A 20,405-nucleotide genomic window follows, 5' to 3' on the forward strand; every position below is an offset into this window, starting at 1 on the left:
TGTGGAACTCAGATTATCAACATCAATGCTTAGTTGGGTGTTAAGAACAGAGCTTGAGCCAGTTACCAGGATCCAACATATGAGAAATAACTCAACATATGAGAAATAACCCATTTGCTATATCTGCAATAGAAAGACTCAAGTTTTTTTAGGATATTTTACTGCATGCCTTCTCTTCACACTGACTAAAAAGATATGTATGGTCTATGCTCTGGAGATAGCCATTATCCCGAAACCCTCTTTTGACTGCAATATTCAGCATAGGTCAATGATACTTAAGTACATATGCATGGAATTCTTAAGAAAAATTTAGAACAGAGCAAAACAACAACACTTTGTGTATTACAAACCTTGTTAATTTTCAGAGTTTCCTGTCTATCCCACAGCAGCTCTTCAAATATTCTGCCATCTGTCTTTACTTTTTTTGTAACATAGTCCAGCCGCTCATGGAGAAAATCAACTAATGTCTGAGCATTCTGCTCCTTTGACTTTATTCTAGCATACTTTTTCCTGTAAGAGAGAGGGGGGAAATCATCACTAGTCTGAAATACTATTCAGAATTACTCCGCATACTATTTCTGAAGAAACAGTGGCTATGATCTGGTGGCTCTTTTATGTGAGTAAAAGGGACAATGTGTATGTATTGGATTTAATCAGGCCACTTCTTCAGCATTCCCCCTGCCAAACCACAAACCATTTTTTAGTCTCAGAGGAGTTTGGGATTTGGCAGGGGGTGTTGCTGAAGAGGAAAAGTTTAACAGATCTTATACAGAAGAACGAGACTGCTCACAGAAACATAAGCCATGAAGCTGCTTTAAAGTGAATCAGATCCTCTGTGTAGACCAATACTGCTTACTATGGCTGTTGTTTCTCAAATCTAAGGGTTTTTTTCCCAGCCCTGCTATCTAACATCTTTTAATTGGAGGTACTGAGACTGAACCCAAGATGTTCAGTATTCAAAGCATGCCTGCTTTGGGGTGGAAGGAACGCAAAATATCCTAAAGAACACTGTATTTGTTGGATGTCAAACTTAGTATTGATACATACTGTAAGGAAATTTGAGTGATAATTTTCAAGGAACTATCTTGTGTGTGACCTATAACATATTAGAAACTGTTTAGCAAAATGAAAAAAACGCTGTATAGGAGTTTCAAAAAAAAAAAACCACAAATATTTTGGGGAATCAGCTATTGTACATAAGAGCCTGATGGATAAGATGTGTAAGGTGGACAATGCAGGCAGAGGCATGAAAATGGAATTCCGTTCCATATGTCTGATCAAGAAGACTCACTGCAACAACTCATTTCAGAATTTTTTTGTTAGTTAGTCATTTGCAGTGCTACAGGATTTTTACCTCCAAGTGGCTCATGTGGATTCTCTTCTGCCCCGTTTCAAAATGGTGTTCATATTTACAGTATATGCCACCTTCCTCTATGTAAAATCAAACTGATCAATGTAAAACATAACTTCACAGTCTGAAATTTCAAAAAGTTTCATCCTGATGGCTTTTTGGTACAAATATTAGGAGGGCCAGTCAAATAAGAAAAAAGAAAGAATTCTAAGCATGTTTACTTAGAAGTTACTTTCATTAAACTTAATGGGACTTGCTCCCTCAAAGGTTACTTAGGATTGCAACATAGTTTTCTATCTATGCATTTTAAATCATTATCTTTTAAAACATTTCTTCCACATTTACCCAAATGGTAAGGTTCAAGGGAATATTCACCTAGTGAATTTCCTCATTAGAGTATTTAGATTTACCATGCTATAGTAATATCTATTTATTTGTAAATGTTTGGGCATGGTTGGATATATGCACATAAGGATGCAGTCAAGGAATGCTAGTGTAATGGGCCATTAAAGACCACTAAAAACATCTATTTGTTCACTGTGTGCACAGAGACAACAAAAGCATAAGCAGGCTGTACTCATACTTCCCAGGTTCTTACCTGGAAAGAGAGGTTTCTCTATTCATTGGCACAGCAGAACAACATATAGGCATATCCAACTTATCCTCCCCATTCTGTTGGGTTTCCATCATATTCCCTGTATGTTCTCCCTTAGAACATAGCACTCTAGCTCTCTTATCTTTGTTTGGGTGCTCTGCCATTAGCTGAGAAACACCAGTAGAAGGTTTTCCTTTCAGGTGTCTCTGGAACGTACATTTTCTTTGGCCCTTAGGCTTCTTTGACTAACTGCTTTACTGCACGTTCATGGTCTATTTCCACCCAATCCCCACCTGGGCAATTTATGAGAAAGCAGGCAGGGGAGTGACTCTTAACATAAATGTGGGTGAGGACAAAAAGATCTTTCCACAAGCATCATTTCCTGTAAACGTACTCCTATGCTCTTTAGCAGAAAGATTCTCACCCACCTCTGTTTAATCTTGTACTGCTTGCTTATCGGTCATCCTTGAAAATCAAGACTCTTAGAATGTACAGTCATTTAAGACTTCCATGCCTACTTGGCATCTCAAGTTGAACAGAGCTCTTTGTGTTTTCTTTGCAAAACTTAGCAATCCAATGAAATTTTTTTAAATATCACGTCTTTTTCCAAAGGAACAAACAAAATGAATAATCATCCACTAATTAAAGATGCAACTGACTATGAATGTTATTAGGTTTGGGTAAACAATTATATGCCTAAAATAACATTAGCAAGACAGATAATTAATCAGGAAGATTTTCTTCAAACTCTCCAAAAACAAACCAGAACATTCCTTATTTATCAATAAACATTGAGATATATTCTCTTCAGGTAATACTATGAAGACATGCACCAAGTGTTCTTTGGGTGGCATCTGATTGTCCCTTTCCTTCCAGAAGGCATCCATCAATAAAATGGGGGGAGGGGTGATTTTCAGCTCTTCCATCCCCGTGAAACACATACAATCTGCTCCAAAAGGGTGAGGGACCTTTTGGAACAGCATGTAACATGACAAAGGGGATGGAAGTGGAGAAGAAGAATTGCTGGAAATTACGCCTCCCTGTGTACCAGTGACAGAAACATTCCATCAGCAGAGAGAGACCAAATTGGATACCACCTGTTGTTTATAGAAAGGGAGGCTCTTACCTCAGCTCTGCTATAGATTTCTCTGTGGTATCCACCTGCTTTTGCTTTCCTTTGCTTAAGGCATTCAGTTTAGCAATTTCATTTCGAAATTTTGCAATATCTTCATTGACTTTAGCAAGCTGGCTCAGAATATCTAAATATTTCTCCTAAAAATTAAAAAATATATACTTGTGATTTTTGCAATACAAGATATCCTGATATTGTGCTTTAAGTGCACAATTACATGCAATGATGCATGAAATTGTATACTCAACAAACAGCACTGTTCTTAGAAGTGCAGTTGAAACATTTAGTACAAGCAGAATAATGTCATTTCTGTAAAGACACAGACTGATACATCAAAGTTACTACTCCCAAACGTGTCTGACAGGCAACCAACTACCTAGAAGAATGTTTGTTAAGCATTCCTATTGTTCAGCACCCCTTTTTCATTAACATGTGCTCTCTTCAGTTATGTTCTCATACAGACAGACATAACTCTGGACATTGCTAATGTGGTTTCATACATGATTGTGATAGCAGGCACATGATAAAGAGTAAAAATGTGAGTTGTGAAGCTGAGGCATCAAAAATCACATCACCTTAGGCAAGCCACAGTTTTTCATCTTCAATTTTTTTTTTCAGCTGCAAGCGGGGTATAATAATGTCAACCAGTTCTGTAGAGTTGTTGGACAATCTATACATTATTTAAATGCTATAGTACAGTGGTGCCTCGCTTAGCGATTGCCTCGTTTAACGATGTATTCACTTAGCGATGAGGTTTTAGGAGTGATTTTGTGCTCCATTTAGTGATGTTTCCAATGGGGGAATTTCGCATAGCGATGTTCGGGACCTTGCTTCACTTAGCGACGACAGTTTAGGTCCCCCTGTTTCGCTTAGCGATGTTTTTGACAGCTCCGTTTTTGCTATTTTTAAAAGGTGTTAAATTGTTTAAAAAGGGTTTAAAGTGCTTGAAATCATTAGTGCACTTAATAGATGTTTTTGACAGCTCCATTTTCGCTATTTTAAAAGGTGTTAAATTTTTTTAAAAGGGTTTAGAGTGCTTGAAATCGTTAGTGCACTTAATGAACCCTTTGTTAACCAAATTTGGCTTCGTTCTGACTCTTTTTGAATTTTTGGTGATTTTTTTCTCCCCCATTGAAATGCATTGAAAAGGTTTCAGTGCATTCCAATGGGAGAACCGCGTTTCGCTTAGCGATGTTTCCTATGGCGATTTTCGCTTAAGGACGGCAATCCGTTCCCATTGAAACAGATTATCCGATTTTCAATGCATCTCTATGGGAAAACGCGTTTCGCTTAGCGATGTTTTTCCATAGCGATGTTGTTTCCGGAACCAATTAAAATCGTTAAGTGAGGCACCACTGTATTAATATCAGTATTAATATCAACAACAATGACAATGCCAAGAACAACTTACTACTACTATGAATACTACTGCTACTACTGATGATGATGATGATGATGATGATGATGATGTAAGCCATTAGTTCATTATTATTCTGTCTTTGTCAAAAAACTTTTCATGTAAAAATGGTTTTGATGGTAGTTATGTTGTTGATGGCAAACAATAATATGGTAAGAGGATCTTACAAAATACACAGAATGATAACTAGGTGCCAAATAAGATGAAGAGCATACAGAAGCAGGAATGTGATTCTGGTGAGCTGCAATGTGAATCAACTTGATCAGCATCTTCAAGGCTAATGTACAGAGATCACTTAGATGTTATACTTTTCTAAATGTTGAATGGCTATTCTCAGTTGAAAAAGAAAATTTATATGCATTTAGAAATAAATATTTTGATGGATAATATGTCTAAGATCTATTTTTGAAATAGATGAGTTTTAAACTTAACAGCTTGGCAGGAAAACAAAACATAGTTTTCTTTTTGAGTTGTCATATGTGCATTCACACATATGAGTTTTGCACTTGCACAGAGACCAGTTTGGAACCTTCTATGGTTGAGAGTTTTGGTGGAAGCCCTGTGCCTTTTCCCTCATACACACTCTCCATTCAATAAATTCACTGATTGACAGTGGCCTCACATATTTTAATACAAATATGCCAAACATTGGAGGAAGAGCAAGTTCTGCAAATGTGTGGATGGCTACTCAAAGAATAACAATTACAAAGCAAGCAACCTACATTTCTTCATCATTACTTAATTGACAGGGAGAAAGGCATACCATTTGGAGGAGAACATCATTTGGCTAAATTTAGTATCAGCCCATCCAAACAGCTATGACCAAATGCTGCTGTACAAAGCATGAGTAAGTGTTTACCTTTCAGAAAGACTATAGACATTACCAGTAACTTTGTAGATGATCAGAAAACAGAAGCTTTTCCACCTGAATGGCCAAGGATATGGTTTTAATGACCCATTTGACAAACTTCTGGGAGAAAGCAGGTTGCCAAAACGACTCATGAAAAGCTGCTGTGTCTTGAGATAGGGGACTACCTAACATCCAAGGAGTGTAAGGAGGCTTTCAAAGGAGCTGAAGGTTGACAAAGCAATACCATACAGAAGGTATCAGCTGGAGATCACCAGAGGTAAAAATGTCAAGTCCAGGCCAAGGACCTCTGTTCTTGTGCCACTGGAGGTAAATCTGATTCTCTGTTAGAAGACATAACGCATTGGCTAAATCTGTTGTTGTAATAGCCTCTTGGAATATCAGTTTCAAGGAAAGACATTCAGAGATTTTCAGTGACTCAGTTGGGTCCTTAACTAATTGAGATGGTGCCACCAACATGTCAAGGTTTGAAATTTTGTATTTATAGACCACTAAAATAATTAATGGAAGTATTAAAAATGCCACTCTAAAAATGTACATTATGCTTAAAGAACTGAGGTTTGAACAGCAGTGTGCCAAATGTCACTGCAAAACGATCAGTTCAGTGTCCATCAAAACCATCACAGGGAATGCAAGGTTAATGGTAACACCTCCCAAAGGAATTTCTTTCCTAGCGAGCTACCACTTGAGTGTGGAAATGTGAATAATGGTAAAGAAAATAAAAGCATAACATTAGAAAAGGAAACAAAGAAAAAAGTTCTAGACCAAGAAACTCCTAGAGTTCCAAAAGGTATAGCAAATTGGCACCTGACCATATTTGGTCACCAGCCATGTGCTCTCCAGGTATTTCATTGGTGTTGCAGGTGTTCAAGGGAATAAGTAAAAATATCAGCAATGTCTTGTTGCCATGGTGGTTTGTTGTCATTGTAATTTTCTGGGGCAGCAGTTTGTTAAGTTGGCAAGCCAATGTAAATTCTCATAGATATTTTATGAGGTGTGTTATATGGCAGTGGTCCCCAATCTTTTCCAAACCATGGACCAGTTTAGCATGCAGGTGGGGAGGCGGTGTCCGTGAGTGGGGGCAGGGTACCCGTGCATGTGTGTATGAGTGGGTGGAGAACCTATGCGTTGGGGGCTGTGGCACCCGTGTCTGCAAGTGGGGAGCATGTGTGCATCTGTGCATGCATGTGTGTATGTGGGGGTTGTATATGTATGTGTGTATGGGTGTGGGAGGCCCCAGGAGATCTTTATTTGCGGCCTGGTCCTGCCAAGGCCACAGCCCAGTACCGGGCCACGGACCGGGGGTTGAGGACCCCGGTTATATGGGATAGTGGTTTGCTATACCAGCAAACTCAATTGTTGACATTTGTTTGGAAATGTAAGCAAATGAGAGAAATATACATATAGGGAAGTGAGATACAGACACACACCACACAAACCAGATGCCAACAACAAAGATAGAAAGGAGAATTGGCAGCCCAGAAACCATCAGGCAACATGTAGCAGCAACAGCACCTAAGGACAGCTGAAGACAGTATGGAATTCCCTCTATAGATTCAAACTGGAAAATGGCTGGGTGAGCACTTAAGAGTATATTTCTTGTATGTCTGAATATGCTAAAAGGCTAAGAAATTAATTTTACTTTCATATATTTTTACTTTTAAGATCATTGATATTTTAAGAGATGCATTCTCAAGCAGGCATTTAAAAAATCAATAAATTTGCTTGCTTGCATTCTCTGCTTTTTGATTTTGCCTTTTGAGGCTATAAGCCCCTGCATTTTTAGAATGTAATTAAAATATTTTTGGCATTTTTAATGTACCTTTTATACTCCTGTATTTTGAGATTGAAGTTTGACTTAAGTATTTGCCTGCAACTTAAATTTAGTCTCCATATACAGTATTTTAAAGCATTTCTACCTACAGCTTTTTCTCACTGCTGTAAGTTTAATTTCTGTAGAATAGAAACAGGCCCATAACTTTTTAATGAATTGCAAATGTTCTGTAAGTTTTGAATTTTTGTGCATAGAAGTAATGAAGATGACTAACGCTTGTAGAAACAGAAAAACTGATGTTGCCTGGAATCATTACAACGATGAAATTACTTATACCATAATAGTCAAGTAAACTTTGAGAGTCCCTGGACTGCAAAGAGAACAAACCTATCCATTTTTAAAGAAATCAACCCCGAGTGCTCATTGAAATCCTGAAGCTGAGGCTCCAATACTTTGGCCATCTCATGAGAAGAGAAGACTCCCTGGAAAAGACCTTGATGTTGGGAAAGTGTGAAGGCAAGAGGAGAAGGGGACGACAGAGGATGAGATGGTTGGACAGTGTCACTGAAGCTACCATCATGATTTTGACCCAACTCCGGGAGGCAGTGGAAGACACAAGGGCCTGGCGTGCTCTGGTCCATGGGGTCATGAAGATTCAGACATGACTTAACGACTAAACAACAACAAAACTTTGATATCTATGACAAGATTGTCTGGTTTCACACTGGAATTAACCATTTAAGGAACAAATGTCAGGTGTAATGGGCCACTGCAGACTCAAACTACCTAGGGATGTTATAAAGTTTTCTCTCACCTTGAGGTCATTGTTCAAATGTCATACTTGTGACCTTGACAATCAAACTCCAGGGTAGAATGGACAGCAACATTTGAAGGCACCGGTGATGAATACCATTTTTAAAAAATCTTGACAAATGGCAGGGAGAACAGCAACACCATCACATATGGTAGTTCAAAGAAAATAGAGAAACCATCAAATCATTTTTTGAAAGAAGACAGAGTAGGGCCAGTGTACATTGGCTAGAGGAGAAAGGATGGAACATTAAGTACCAAGCAATGGTGTGGAGTGAAAACCAGCGAAAAGTAAATGCACAGACCATGGTTTTCTTGTTAACTTTTAAAAGTGGGACAGGGGAACTCTCTGTCAACCCTTCTGAGGTTGGATCCTCTATGCTGTCAAACTGAGATATGATAGTTGTGGATAAAGGGATGTGCCCCTTTCCAGAGAAAGTGTGGATAAAATGACTGGTAACAATTTCAGCAATAAAACTGGAGAGTATATGAACATCAGTTTTATCTTGGACACATAGGGCAATGAGAACGGTTGAAGTTGGCATGCTGAAACATAGCAGCCAATTTCAATGCAAGGGAAATAGTGAAAAGATTGAAAGATTTGTTCTCTGCCATCTGTGAAAGAAAAAATATCTCAAGCCAGGAACATGAATCTTGCAGCTTTTGCTTGTGGGGGTAGGGGTCACTTTTTTTCTGCCCACAGTAAGATTTCTCTGTGCAACCCTTTTCCTCCAAGGTCTCTTGCAGGATTTCTTGGAAATTTGACTTTTATTTTTTTTTTCTGCAAGAAATGGACAGGGCATTAAGTTACACAGAATTTGGTAGTTTCCTGTGTAGAACAAGTGGGGGGGGGGGAGAAAACAAACAAAATGGGGGGACCTCAAATGGGGTTCTCCTTTTCACAGAAAGCTAAGAAATCTCATCAATGTAAGATAAAGTGCTGATGGGGAATCTTCGCATGGTTAGATGTGTAAAATCACCCAGCATGAGAAATTTTGTGATTACTTGTCACATTCCTATTGCAAGGAGTCCCTTCTGTAACCTCTACTGCTATAAAACTTGGGAAGTTGTCTGGTCTCATGAGAAGTGAATACGTGAACTATCAGTATGCTCTACATCTGGAACAGATAATCCCTCAGAGTGAACAGTGAAGCATCTACTCAAGAATACTTTGTTCTTGTCTGCTCAACATGTCAGACTGAACATTCTTGCTGACTGTGCAGTATATGGAAACCAAAAAGGAAAATTTGTTATCTATGACACCAGTGCAAAATTCAGAGGGAGACATCCAGCAGAGTTCCTCCTTGCTTGCTCATATACCAGAACGTGATGCTGTTGTCTGATGTGAAGCAGTGGAAGGAATGCTCATCCTTATCATCCAGTAATGGAAGACTATTCAGCATACTTTAAAATGTTAATAGCTCCAATGCATACATGTGCTCTGGATCTCCTAGGATATCCAATGTCCCTGAAACATTGTGATGCCCCTACTTCAGTTGGACATGCTCGCTATTATTGTCATTAGTGGGAGAGAAAAAATAACATGCCCTTCATAAGATGGGAGATAACTGTCCGCTATCACAACTTATGTAGGATAAGAGGCAAGACAGTTGAGATATTCTGGAGCTAAAGCCATTGACTTGAGAAATCAGAACTGTAGAGGTGTTTTATGTAAAGTTGAAGCAATCGTATGATGGATACCATACTCCCTAGCAATGCACTAGATTGTGAAAGCCTGGGATGGATGATATCCTCAGTTAGCAAGGCTATCCATTGCACTTCATCCCAAGGTAGAAGCAGTGGCCATTAGAGAAATAATCCATTCTTCAGTGAAAATATATTGGGTGGTCTGGAATTGCTCTCGATTTGTGCAGGCTCTGAGACAGTTGAATAGGTGGTGAGTAGTTCCTAGATGAGATTCTACATGATGTTGTGTAGGTACCATTAGGACCCAGAAATCGACATAATGAAATATTACTATCTCTTGTTGATGCAGTTCAGCTGCCACCACAGCCATGCAACTTGCAAATACTTCAGGTGTTGCAGCTAGTCAAAATATATATATATATATATATAGAGTACAGAACTGAAATAACTGATTGTCTAGGGCAAATTGAGCTGTCTCCTATGCTGAGGCTGGATGCTAGAAAGGGAGAAACCAGTGTCCATTCCATAGGAGAGAAAAGATGCTAGAAAGACTGGAAATGCAAAAAGTTTTGGCCCAATTCAAGCATTTACATATGTTTCAAGTGAGTTTCCCAAGGCAGGAGGTTTTATTGTTAGTGAAGCAAGCAGATTAGTAGTAGTAACAGTAGGGCAAACTGAGTCAAAGGTGTCTTTTTAAGATGAAGGGTTTCCTTCTTTTTTAATAGATAGGTTAATACATGGGTGCTAGAAGTGAAGGTCTTATCCAACTATTCCTGTTAGCAAGAAATCATTGCTAACGGATGAGGATCAGTTGATGAAGAAAGACTGGAAAAAGGGGATGCCGACATGCCACCTCGGGTCCTTTCAAGGAGAAAGGTGGCATAAAAATATTTTAAATTAATAATAATTAAAGAAATAATAAGGAGCTTTCTTAAAATAGGTTGCAAAATAGATAGATGGTACTGAGAATGAACTGAAACTTAATGTTGATGTTGATGCACAGTACTGAAAGCCTGGAAAATTATCTGTTATAAAATTGTCAGTACTGTAGGTGATGTCATCGTTGACACTAATCTATAACACAACAAAACTCACTGGCAGAAATACTGTGATTGTACTCAAGCAGTCAGTAGCAGCTGGAAGACTAAGGTTGAATGCACAACATTAGCAGTGATGGATGGTTTACAGAGATGGTGGTCATCAAGAAAGCATAGCTGTGATTTAAGAACAACCATTCTGAGGGCCCTATGATCTCACCGCCACACTGCAGCCCCAGTACACTTCCAAAAGCTGCTCTGGAGGGCTGTGAAAACCTCTGGAACATAGCTTTAATTGGCATTTGGGCACCCAGGACAAGGAGGAGAGCCTCCCTCCCACAGTGCCATGAGGCATGGGCTCAAGTCCCCATGACAAAGGAGATGGAAAATGTGGTGTCCCGTGTGAGAAAAAGATAGTGTATGTTTTCTTTAAAAAGTAAAGACGAGGTGTTGCAATTGATTGCCTTAACACTCACCAACAAGTTCACCTCTAGATTTTGATGCCAAATATTGGTGCCCTGGGGCAAAGCCCCATTTGTTCCCCTCTTGTTACTGTTCTGTCCTGGAGTCTACTACTGAGTAGCTGTGAGGTGTTGGGGAAGAGGGAACTTTCATCACACTGGTGCTGCAGTACAAAGGCAAATTGGAACTAAGTTGGATGAGCACAGTAATTGTGGTTTGAGGAGGCATACTGATAATAGAAGGAAGTATACCCTGGACAGATGCAGCAGTTATAGCTTGAAAATGAAAAGTATGTGTGGTGAGTGGTGACAAAGAGTGAGACAGATAGGAGGAAGAAACAAGCTCACACAAGAATTGACTCTGATGAGAGAGATCTTGCATATGCTACTGCCGTCATGGGTACAGCAGAACTAAGTAGTACCCTACTTGAGCATGTGCATTAAGGAAGAAGGGCACCCCTTTCTAAGTCTTAGCTACTGAAGTTTCCATAGCAGGGCTCTATAGAGGTACAAAATCCATATGTGTTAGGTTGTGCACAGAGACTATGAAATTCCACAAAGGCAAGTGCATAGACTAGATAAAGTGAAGTGCATTATTATGCTCTTCTGCCAGCCCATATGAAGGAAATCCCCCTTTCTCAAGACCGCCATGCAAGTACAGTATTATATCAAAGGAAGAATGGATCATTCTGACTTTCCTCTACCAATCTTTTGATAGAAATCTTTTTTTTACTAGCCTACTAAGAGGTAAGCTGCATGCATGTCCATGGTAACTAACTGTACTGAGAAATACTTTTTTCATCTTCTGTCATTAGCATGGAACTGCAGGCTATTAACTTCTTAGCAGCCTAGTATAAAAATTGAAGGCTAGAACCTTCTGTGAACTTCTTTTGCAAATATGTATTTAATGTTCATTATTTTTAGAAATGCAGATTAATACAAAAAATGCAGTTAAACAACTAAAGATTTATCACATGTGAAAAAAATAATCTCCCTATATCCAAGCTTGTTTCACAATCTTGGATCAGAAACCACATACCCTTAAAGGGTTCTGCAAATTCAGCTTTAGAATCACTTTGGCAGCCATATGCACACTGCCAAACAGATTATCAGTACTGTCAGCAATCACAACACTCTCATTCACTCTCAGAGAGAGTGAGAAAACAAGCTCAGGCCCCTTTTCCAATCTTTCCTCAGTAAGACAGTGGCGAGAAGGGAAAGAGAGCTTGGAATTAGATTTCCTGTCCTTCCCAAACTGGAGAGTGACAATCTCAAAGCTGACAGTGCCATCTGTTGGGTGGCCAGGCCCTCAAGCCCATATAAGAGCATAGCAATATACAGGGAGACGACTGCAGTGTGCACATATATCTAATTCAGGGAAAACTTGTAAGGAGTGAAGCTTTTACCAATTAATCAGTATACTCAGTCAGGGGCTAAAATTTAGCCTGAATCATTAGTGAGCCCAATAATAAACAAGGAACTTAGTGCCTGATTTATTCAGCATGGACTACATTGCAAGGACTTAAACAAGAATGTGAGGAGAGGATTGATCTCCCTCCCATACTTTAGCTCCCAGTTCTCCTCCTAAACACATTCTAGGCGCTATGAAATGCTCTCAGATCTGTTCTTGGGTAGTGCTAGAATGTGTGTGTGTGGTTGGGAGTGTGAGTGTGGGTGTGGGTGTGGGTGTAGGAGTTCTGCTGCACTGGTGCAGCAGTACCAGTGCAACCTAGATTTAGATCCATGTTCCTGACATTCATCAGGAACAATAAGGATTCAGAATGAAGTAGCAAAATCAGTCTTATAAATCGTTTAAAACAATGGTTATAACCACTTGTTCTCCTGTTTCAGCTCTGCCTATAATTCAAGTCTTGGTTGTTTTACTTATTCAATTTCATTTCAGTTGGGTCTTCTCTTCATGTTGCCCAAAGCATTGTTACTGGGATTCCCCACCTACTTAGAACAGCCTTGTGAGGTTAGGGCAAAATAGAAAACATTTTAAACAAAAGAAAAAGAAATATCCCAAAGCAATCTGCAGATTTAAAATATATGTATTAAAAAGCAATTATTAGCACTGCAATATAAATAACAGGCTGATGGCAACCTAACACATCAACTACAGAAGGAATTGAAGGACATTCTTAAATTGCTGAATTAATACCGGTCACACAATACTTTATCTGGGGCAAGACAAAAGGGAGCATATGCAGTGGGATGCAGGATGCAGTGTAGCTTTCATGCAACACTTTCTTCTTTGTTTGCCCTGTATTTTCTTCTCTCCCCCACTTGCTGCCTGGTCTGCTGAGCCTGGACAATGTCACATTGGCTGAGCTGGGCAGCATCCTCCCATTCCCTTGTACTTGTAAGGACAGATGGCTTGGGGCATTTGATTTGGCTATAAAAAAACACTCCTCCCTGCCTCTGAAAATTAATCCTGACCTGATTTCCTTCAACTTCACATGACTTAGAATTTATTTTGAAAAGCTGGGTATCCACTGGAACAAATGGAGCTAATGTCCAGCCATTCAGATCAGAGCAACACTGCTGTTAAATGGTTAAAATAATAGAGATAACATTCTGAGTTCTAGAATACCTTCTGTAAGCTGATCAAAAGGGATAGTTCAAGCTGTTTCATTTCCCATGAGACACTGTGCATTTCAACTTTATAAAACCTGTTCTGCATGCTCAATTCTTGCTCTGCCTCCTCCCAAATACAGTAAATGATGTTACTGTACATTGTCACCAGTCATATTAACCTTATGATAAAACCTGCTCAACTGAGCAGCTTGGGAAGTTTTTCAGCCTTCCAATCAGAGACTTTTTCCTTCAGCCCAGTAAAAGAGTAGGAAACCTCTTTTGGATTCGTTTATTCCAAGCTAGAAGACACAGCACTTAACAAAATATTTTGAAATATCCTAAGAAAGCATGAGAGTAGCTTAACAACTGTGCAGCTTTGCATGTGACAAAGGTTTTCATGACAAATTCCCTTTTAATACCTTTCAACCAAATGTCCAGATATTAAAATTAATTTATTGGGAATAAGGCTGTGGGGGTGAAGAACAAGGGAAAACAAGATGCAAGTATGCCAAATTCTAAACAAGTCAATCTGATGTAGATACATGTCACATATTTAAGTAAAAACTTAAATTTCAGACTTTGCCTACAGTGTAGATGGTCCAAAAAAGAGCAGGTTTGTTCAGTGTGTTCCTATATATATGCTACACACTGAGATAATGTATATTATTTATTAACAGGATGAAACGTAGTATAGGCATACAGCTGCATGCTACTCAACACTCTTTTAAGTGGCATTACTAGAGAAGAACTAAGTCGGAATTTTGAACAAAACCTAAGATTAAAATAGCATTTAAATGAAAAGCTGCCTACTTACCTCTTTAACTATAACTTTCAATTTCTCACTTGTATTTTCTATAAATAAATATCAATGGCATGTAATAATAATGTAAATAACATATTTGCATATGACAGCTGTAATTATAACAATTTACACAAATGTAATGTTCAGTAGTAGAAGCCAAAATAATTCCTTTGCTAAAATAGGCAACTTGATAACTACTACAGCAAGTATGCACCATAATTTACAAAAAGATGCCATCTGCTGTGCAAAGGTGCAATCAGCAGGCTATTTTTGTTGTAGTCCAACCCTTGCTTTTCCTTATAGTTATTATCATCTTCCCCCCCAAAAAAAGCATTCTAAGATATTATAGCAAACAAAGAAACAGTGGGATTCTCAATGGTCCAAATGTTAAGTTTGATGTGTACAGGCTTATAGGCCTAGTTCTAGCAAGAAACAAAAGAGTACATACAGAATGTCATTTACATCTAAGGTAACTGAGCATAAATATCAAAGCAAAGTAAATTCTCTAAGGCAGTGGTCCCCAACCTTGGGCCTCCAGATGTTCTTTGACTACAAATCCCAGAAGCCTTCACTACTACCTCTGCTGGCCAGGGCTTCTGGGAGTTGCAGTCCAATAACATCTGGAGGCCCAACGTTGGGGACCCCTGCTCTAAGGCCTCTAAAATAAGCAAGCAAAATGATTAATAATAACATCAACATATTCACCTTTACATCAGCTAAGAGGTACTCCAAAGAACTCTTCTGGTCATCTAGCTGTTTTTTAATTTTTTTCTCCTTTTCATCAAGTTCTCGAATTTTCTGATTGATATCAGCAATTTCCTAAAATACAGAAACAGAGACAAAGAGCTACTAATAAAAACCAACTAGTTCCATTAAAATGTATTTATTGCTAATTGATTGATTTTTATACTTTTATACTGTGAAAAGTGTAATAAATAAATATATGTTAGTATTAGTAATGTCTATTTTCCTTACAAGAAGCATTTAATTTATTTCATTTTGGAGGGGTTTTTTTCCACTTTTATATAGAAACATGTTTTTTTGGGTAGGACAAGATATTTCTAAGTAGAGAGAGGTTTCATTTGTACGGTTTTAACATTACAAACTGTTTTGCTTCTGTTTTTCAGCATATTTTTAACTGGACGAATACTAAGACCAGTAGTTTTTTTTTTTAAGGATCCTCTTGCAAGAAAGTCTTAATGTCTCTCTTTGTAAGATCTCCTCCCACCCTTTCACCACTGGCCAATTATTTGCCCTCTCCCTCCAGGGCCAATCTACATGGCTGACCAAAGGGGGGTGGGAATAGATGTTGCTCCATCTCCTCAATACTGTCACTGCTCAAATGTTCAGAATGAATTGGCTTTCACAGTAAGGAGAGAAGGAGCAGCACCGTAAAGTTCTGAGGATTTGCACCAGAAGTTGGGAGGCTGGCTTCAGCAGATGTCTGACAAAAGTAACACTGCTATTAAATGAAGAAGAATGGTATTTGTATGTTGTTATTGTTGTTAATCATTAAGCAAATTAAGTAATTTACAGTCCTCCAAATTGTCACTCTGAGTTTAGACAGTGGAAATCAAGGCTAACAGAACTTGCCAAGTGCACCCAATAAGTTCAAGAGGGTAGACATCAACTCTCCTAGATTATAGACCATATTGTCTATGGCGGGATCAGCAGCAGCCAAGATCCAAATATTTCTCAAGGACTTGAGAGTTACCCAGTGGATTTTTCCCCTTTAAAAAAAAACATCCATGATTAAGGTATCTCCCCTGCCAATTCACTGGAATTTTACAATTTTCTACCCTCACCTTTCCTTTTTTATCTGGTCCCCCTGTTTGTATCATAACCCCTATACCTATGAAAATTAATAAAACATTTTTTTAAAAAAAAACTCCATGATAGGCTATGAAGTTGAAATTCAACTTTTGAAACTCTCCTCTATTTCAATGAAGGGAGGGAGGGAGGAAGGAAGGAAGGGAGTACTGTACTATCACAATTATGAGAAAATATTGTTATAGAAACCCATGTCCAAGACTCTCTACAGAAATAATCATGGTGTTCTACAATCCAAATCTGCATATTTATATCTAATTTCCATAGTCATCATGATAAGAATTTTACTTCTGGACCCATTTATAATTTGCTAGCATTTGCATTTCTCATGAGATGGGTTGTCAAAACGTTCATCATACAAATATTCTGGATATATACAACATCATTGCCAAGGCATGTCAAATATAACATAATCCACAATTTCCACTACAAATTCAGTGATCATAAAGATTGTTCACAACCTATTTTTGGACTGCAGTTTTCTTTCATTTTAAAAATTGCACTGTGTTGCCAGTGTGCATGTGTGTGAGCGTCTTGTTAGAAAACTCAACAATTCCATTCTGCAAGTTGATGAATAATATCTATAATTAAATACGGGCACAATATCAATGTATAGACCTAGATATTTAGACATGTGTTGGATTTTAATCCATCCATGTTTCTATGAACTTTCTTTTCAAGTTTAGAAGCCAAAATAAATGTACAGTTAAGACAAAGATACATCATTTCTGCCGCACCCCCATAAGCCTCCAAAAGACTAATGATGTAGTCTTTGTTACATTCTTTCCACTAAATTTTCTTGGGGAAGGGCTAACTGCATTAATCATTGCCATTAACATGCTAGTTTGAAAATACTATTAGTTGTATAGTTTTTTGTGTTTCACCAAAGCGACTACAACCATCAATAACTACATTCCATTATTTACTTTTAATTTTACATTATTAAAACTTATAAAACCTCATTAAAAGTTTGAGTTTTAACGGAATTGAAGAGATTGTTGGTTCATTCCAAATTCGAACTCCTTAAATTCAGTAAAGTAGGCGAACATTTGTCCATTTTACAGAACAAAATTTGACAGCATAGCATTTCACAGTTTCCTAATTTTAATTTACCTGAATAAGATTTTTTTGTCTTTCTTTATTTTTTGATAGTAGTTCAGTTTGTTCAACCACACGCTGTTCAAGTTCAGCTAATTTCCGGCGAATTTTTTCTTGTAACTTTCCATGTTCCTTTCTTTTTTTATCTAGATCTGACTGCAGTGCTTTAACCCTTTTCTGTTGATATTAGAAGCAAAATAAATACACTAAGGTACTTCAAAAACAGAAACAAAAGATGAAATCCAGGTATAGTTAGCTTCACTTCTATCAGAAATATGACACTTGAATTGGAGAAAAAGTATCTTTTCCTATGTGGCAGTTTCCAAAGCCCTGTTCCATTACAAACCTTAATTTTTTGTTTTCATACTGTATTGTATAGGAAGCATTGGTTATGGAAGCATCCATATTGTAACTTGCTTACAGTATGTGCCAAAGGAAGGTTGTAATGAAATTTGGAGAAACCTGAAGAAAACAAAGAGAATTTGAACTGCAGTTGTCAAGATCAATGGAGATCAATGGTTATCGTAGCTCAATCCCCCATGAACTCCAACAGAAAAGACTTTGCCAGCATCACTATACTAGCAATATATTCACTTTACAAACTGTTAGAAGGAAAAGCACAGTATTTCTCTATCCTTAAGAGAGCTTCTTTTACCTCATCCTATCTCCCAGGGTGAGTTCCCTTAGTCACTGGGGATAGAGACGTATAGCAACAATCAAAGGGAATCAAACTTTCACTTAAGAGGTATTGAGCATCTGAGTGAAATCCCCTAATGCTCCAGCTGATTTGCAGGGTAAGCATAAAATCGCTTGTACATTTCTACCTGTAATTATTTCCAAGTGGCCCTTTGTGTTGTCATTATGAAACAAGTACAATAAGAACTAAAGATAGACAAATAGCCCCGCACTGCTGAGTGTAATGAGGGTCCAGCCATTCCAATTGCTCCAGAGCTCATAGTCGGCTATCCATTCATCAGCCTGGCAGGGAGAGTCATCTTCCCTCCTTCTGCCAGGATTGGATAGCCAACCGCGAATTCCGGAGCAATTGGAAGAGGGAGTGGAAGTGCTGGTGGCAACAGACACATGAGTGGATAGACATAACCTTTGTTATGTCCAGCTGTGCAGGGGTATTCATATTCATATATGAATATGAATAGCCCAGTCTCTAGTAAGAACCTATAGAGAAATTCAGCAATACCATGAATAGGGCTCCCACTGGTGGTGTATACCAGACCTTACTCAGCAAAGAGAAAAAGGTAAGTGTCAGTCCAAATATCCAGGTAGATTAAACCAATCAGGATAATTTACTTCATCCAATAATGCCTGGGACTGTGCTACAACTAAATGTTTAAATACTTTGTATGTAAATGGAGATCTCACAGTGGATGATTAATTTTCGAACTCTTCCAGGTTTATTTATTCATTACCCTTAGTATATCTTAATTATACTTTAGAAAGCTGGTACTTCAAGAAGACTCTTAAATAATCTCCTAGATAAAACCTGGCTAGGGTTTCAACATTTGTTGAACTGAAATGTCTCCTCCCATTTCACCATCATATTCATGGATGAAGGAATGTTATCTCCCCACTCTTTTTTTTTGAAGAAAGGAAAAACTTGGCAACCTCAAGTTGGTTCTTCTTCAACCTCCAGGATCAGATTACCTAGGGATGATATGGCATTATTCCCCAGGATTTTAGGGATAAAGAAATAATGTCTGTTAGTCCAAAACTATTGGAACAAGTTATACAGTGGATGGTCTATTTTTTAGTCCTAAACAGAATCATCAGTTGGATTTCTAGTTTGGGGCATGTTGGGGTTCACAGAGGTGGAAAAGTCAAAGACTGCTCAAACGGGCAAATAATCACAGTTTACCTAAACAGTAGGACAGCCTCTCAAAAGTAGGAATTGGCAAAGCTGTCTATAGAACTCTGAACTGCTATTTCACTTTATAAAGTTCAAGTGAAATTGGCAGACACAACTGTTGGCATTCGTGGTCCAAGTATGGGGGAGTAATTTACCTTTACCTTTTTATCTTCACCCCTGCTCAGATCTTAAGCAACTTCAATCATAGGAATCAGCATGGCAAAACATTCATTCATTCATTCATTCATTCATTCATTCATTCATTTGTTCGTTCGTTCATTTGTTCGTTCGTTTGCTTGTCTGTCTGTTTGTTTGTTTGTTTAATCAACTACTGAACCACTGTCTCATGGTAAAGTGGTTAAGTACTGAAGGGAAGACTGCTCATGGCCTGAATTTGATCCTGAGCTCAGGTAGCTGGCTCAAGGCTGACTCAACCTTCCATCCTTCCGTATACTGAGTGCCCAGCCTGGGACTGGTGCCATGTGTCACCTGCATAATTAAGCTGTAAATAGCCCAAAGAGAGCTTTAAGCACTATGGGGTGGTATATAAGCAGCAGACATTGCTTTGCTTCACATTTGTTTGTTTTCATTTTTGTGCCACTTTTCTTTGAGTGAAAGGTCTTAAGACTGCTCACAAATTATTTAAAAAACAAGCCAGCTAAAAACACGGTTCATTATTGAATTAGAAATAAAGAGTCAATTACAGTGGTGCCTCGCATTACGACGTTAATTCGTTCCAGCGAAATCACTGTAGAACAAAAACGTTGTAATGCGAAATTTAAAAGGCCCATAGAAACGCATTAAAACCCAATTAATGCGTTCCTATGGGCTTGAAACTCACCGTCCAGCGAAGATCCTCCATAGCGCGGCCATTTTCGCTGCCTGTGCAGCGAGAAATCCATCCCAGAAAAGAGCGGGGAGCCATTTTTTTAATCCGGCAGCCATTTTGAAACTGCCGATCAGCTGGCCGAAAATTGTCATTTTGCGAGAATCGGTTCCCGAAGCAGGGAACCGATCATCGCAAAGCGAAAAAAAAAACCATTTAAAACATCGTAAAGCTATCGCTTTTGCAATCGTGAAAAGTTCGTTGTGATGAGATTTTGTCATTAAACGGGGTGCTCGTCTTGCGAGGCACCACTGTA

At 38.4% G+C, this 20,405-nt stretch overlaps 1 protein-coding gene across 1 annotated transcript in view; it reads right to left on the minus strand.

Moving 5' to 3' along the window:
- Positions 1–20,405, minus strand: part of CCDC178 (coiled-coil domain containing 178) — a 196,931-nt gene that overhangs the window by 111,029 nt on the left and 65,497 nt on the right. The window contains exons 16-19 of the mRNA XM_078393698.1: positions 17,415–17,576; positions 15,177–15,290; positions 3,073–3,218; positions 351–510 (exon numbers count right to left, since the gene is read on the minus strand). Coding sequence (XP_078249824.1) covers positions 351–510; positions 3,073–3,218; positions 15,177–15,290; positions 17,415–17,576 — 582 coding nt within the window. The remainder of the gene's footprint in view (positions 1–350; positions 511–3,072; positions 3,219–15,176; positions 15,291–17,414; positions 17,577–20,405) is intronic.

The sequence above is a fragment of the Pogona vitticeps genome, chromosome 4, assembly GCF_051106095.1.
Source record: "Pogona vitticeps strain Pit_001003342236 chromosome 4, PviZW2.1, whole genome shotgun sequence".
NCBI lineage: Eukaryota > Metazoa > Chordata > Lepidosauria > Squamata > Agamidae > Pogona > Pogona vitticeps.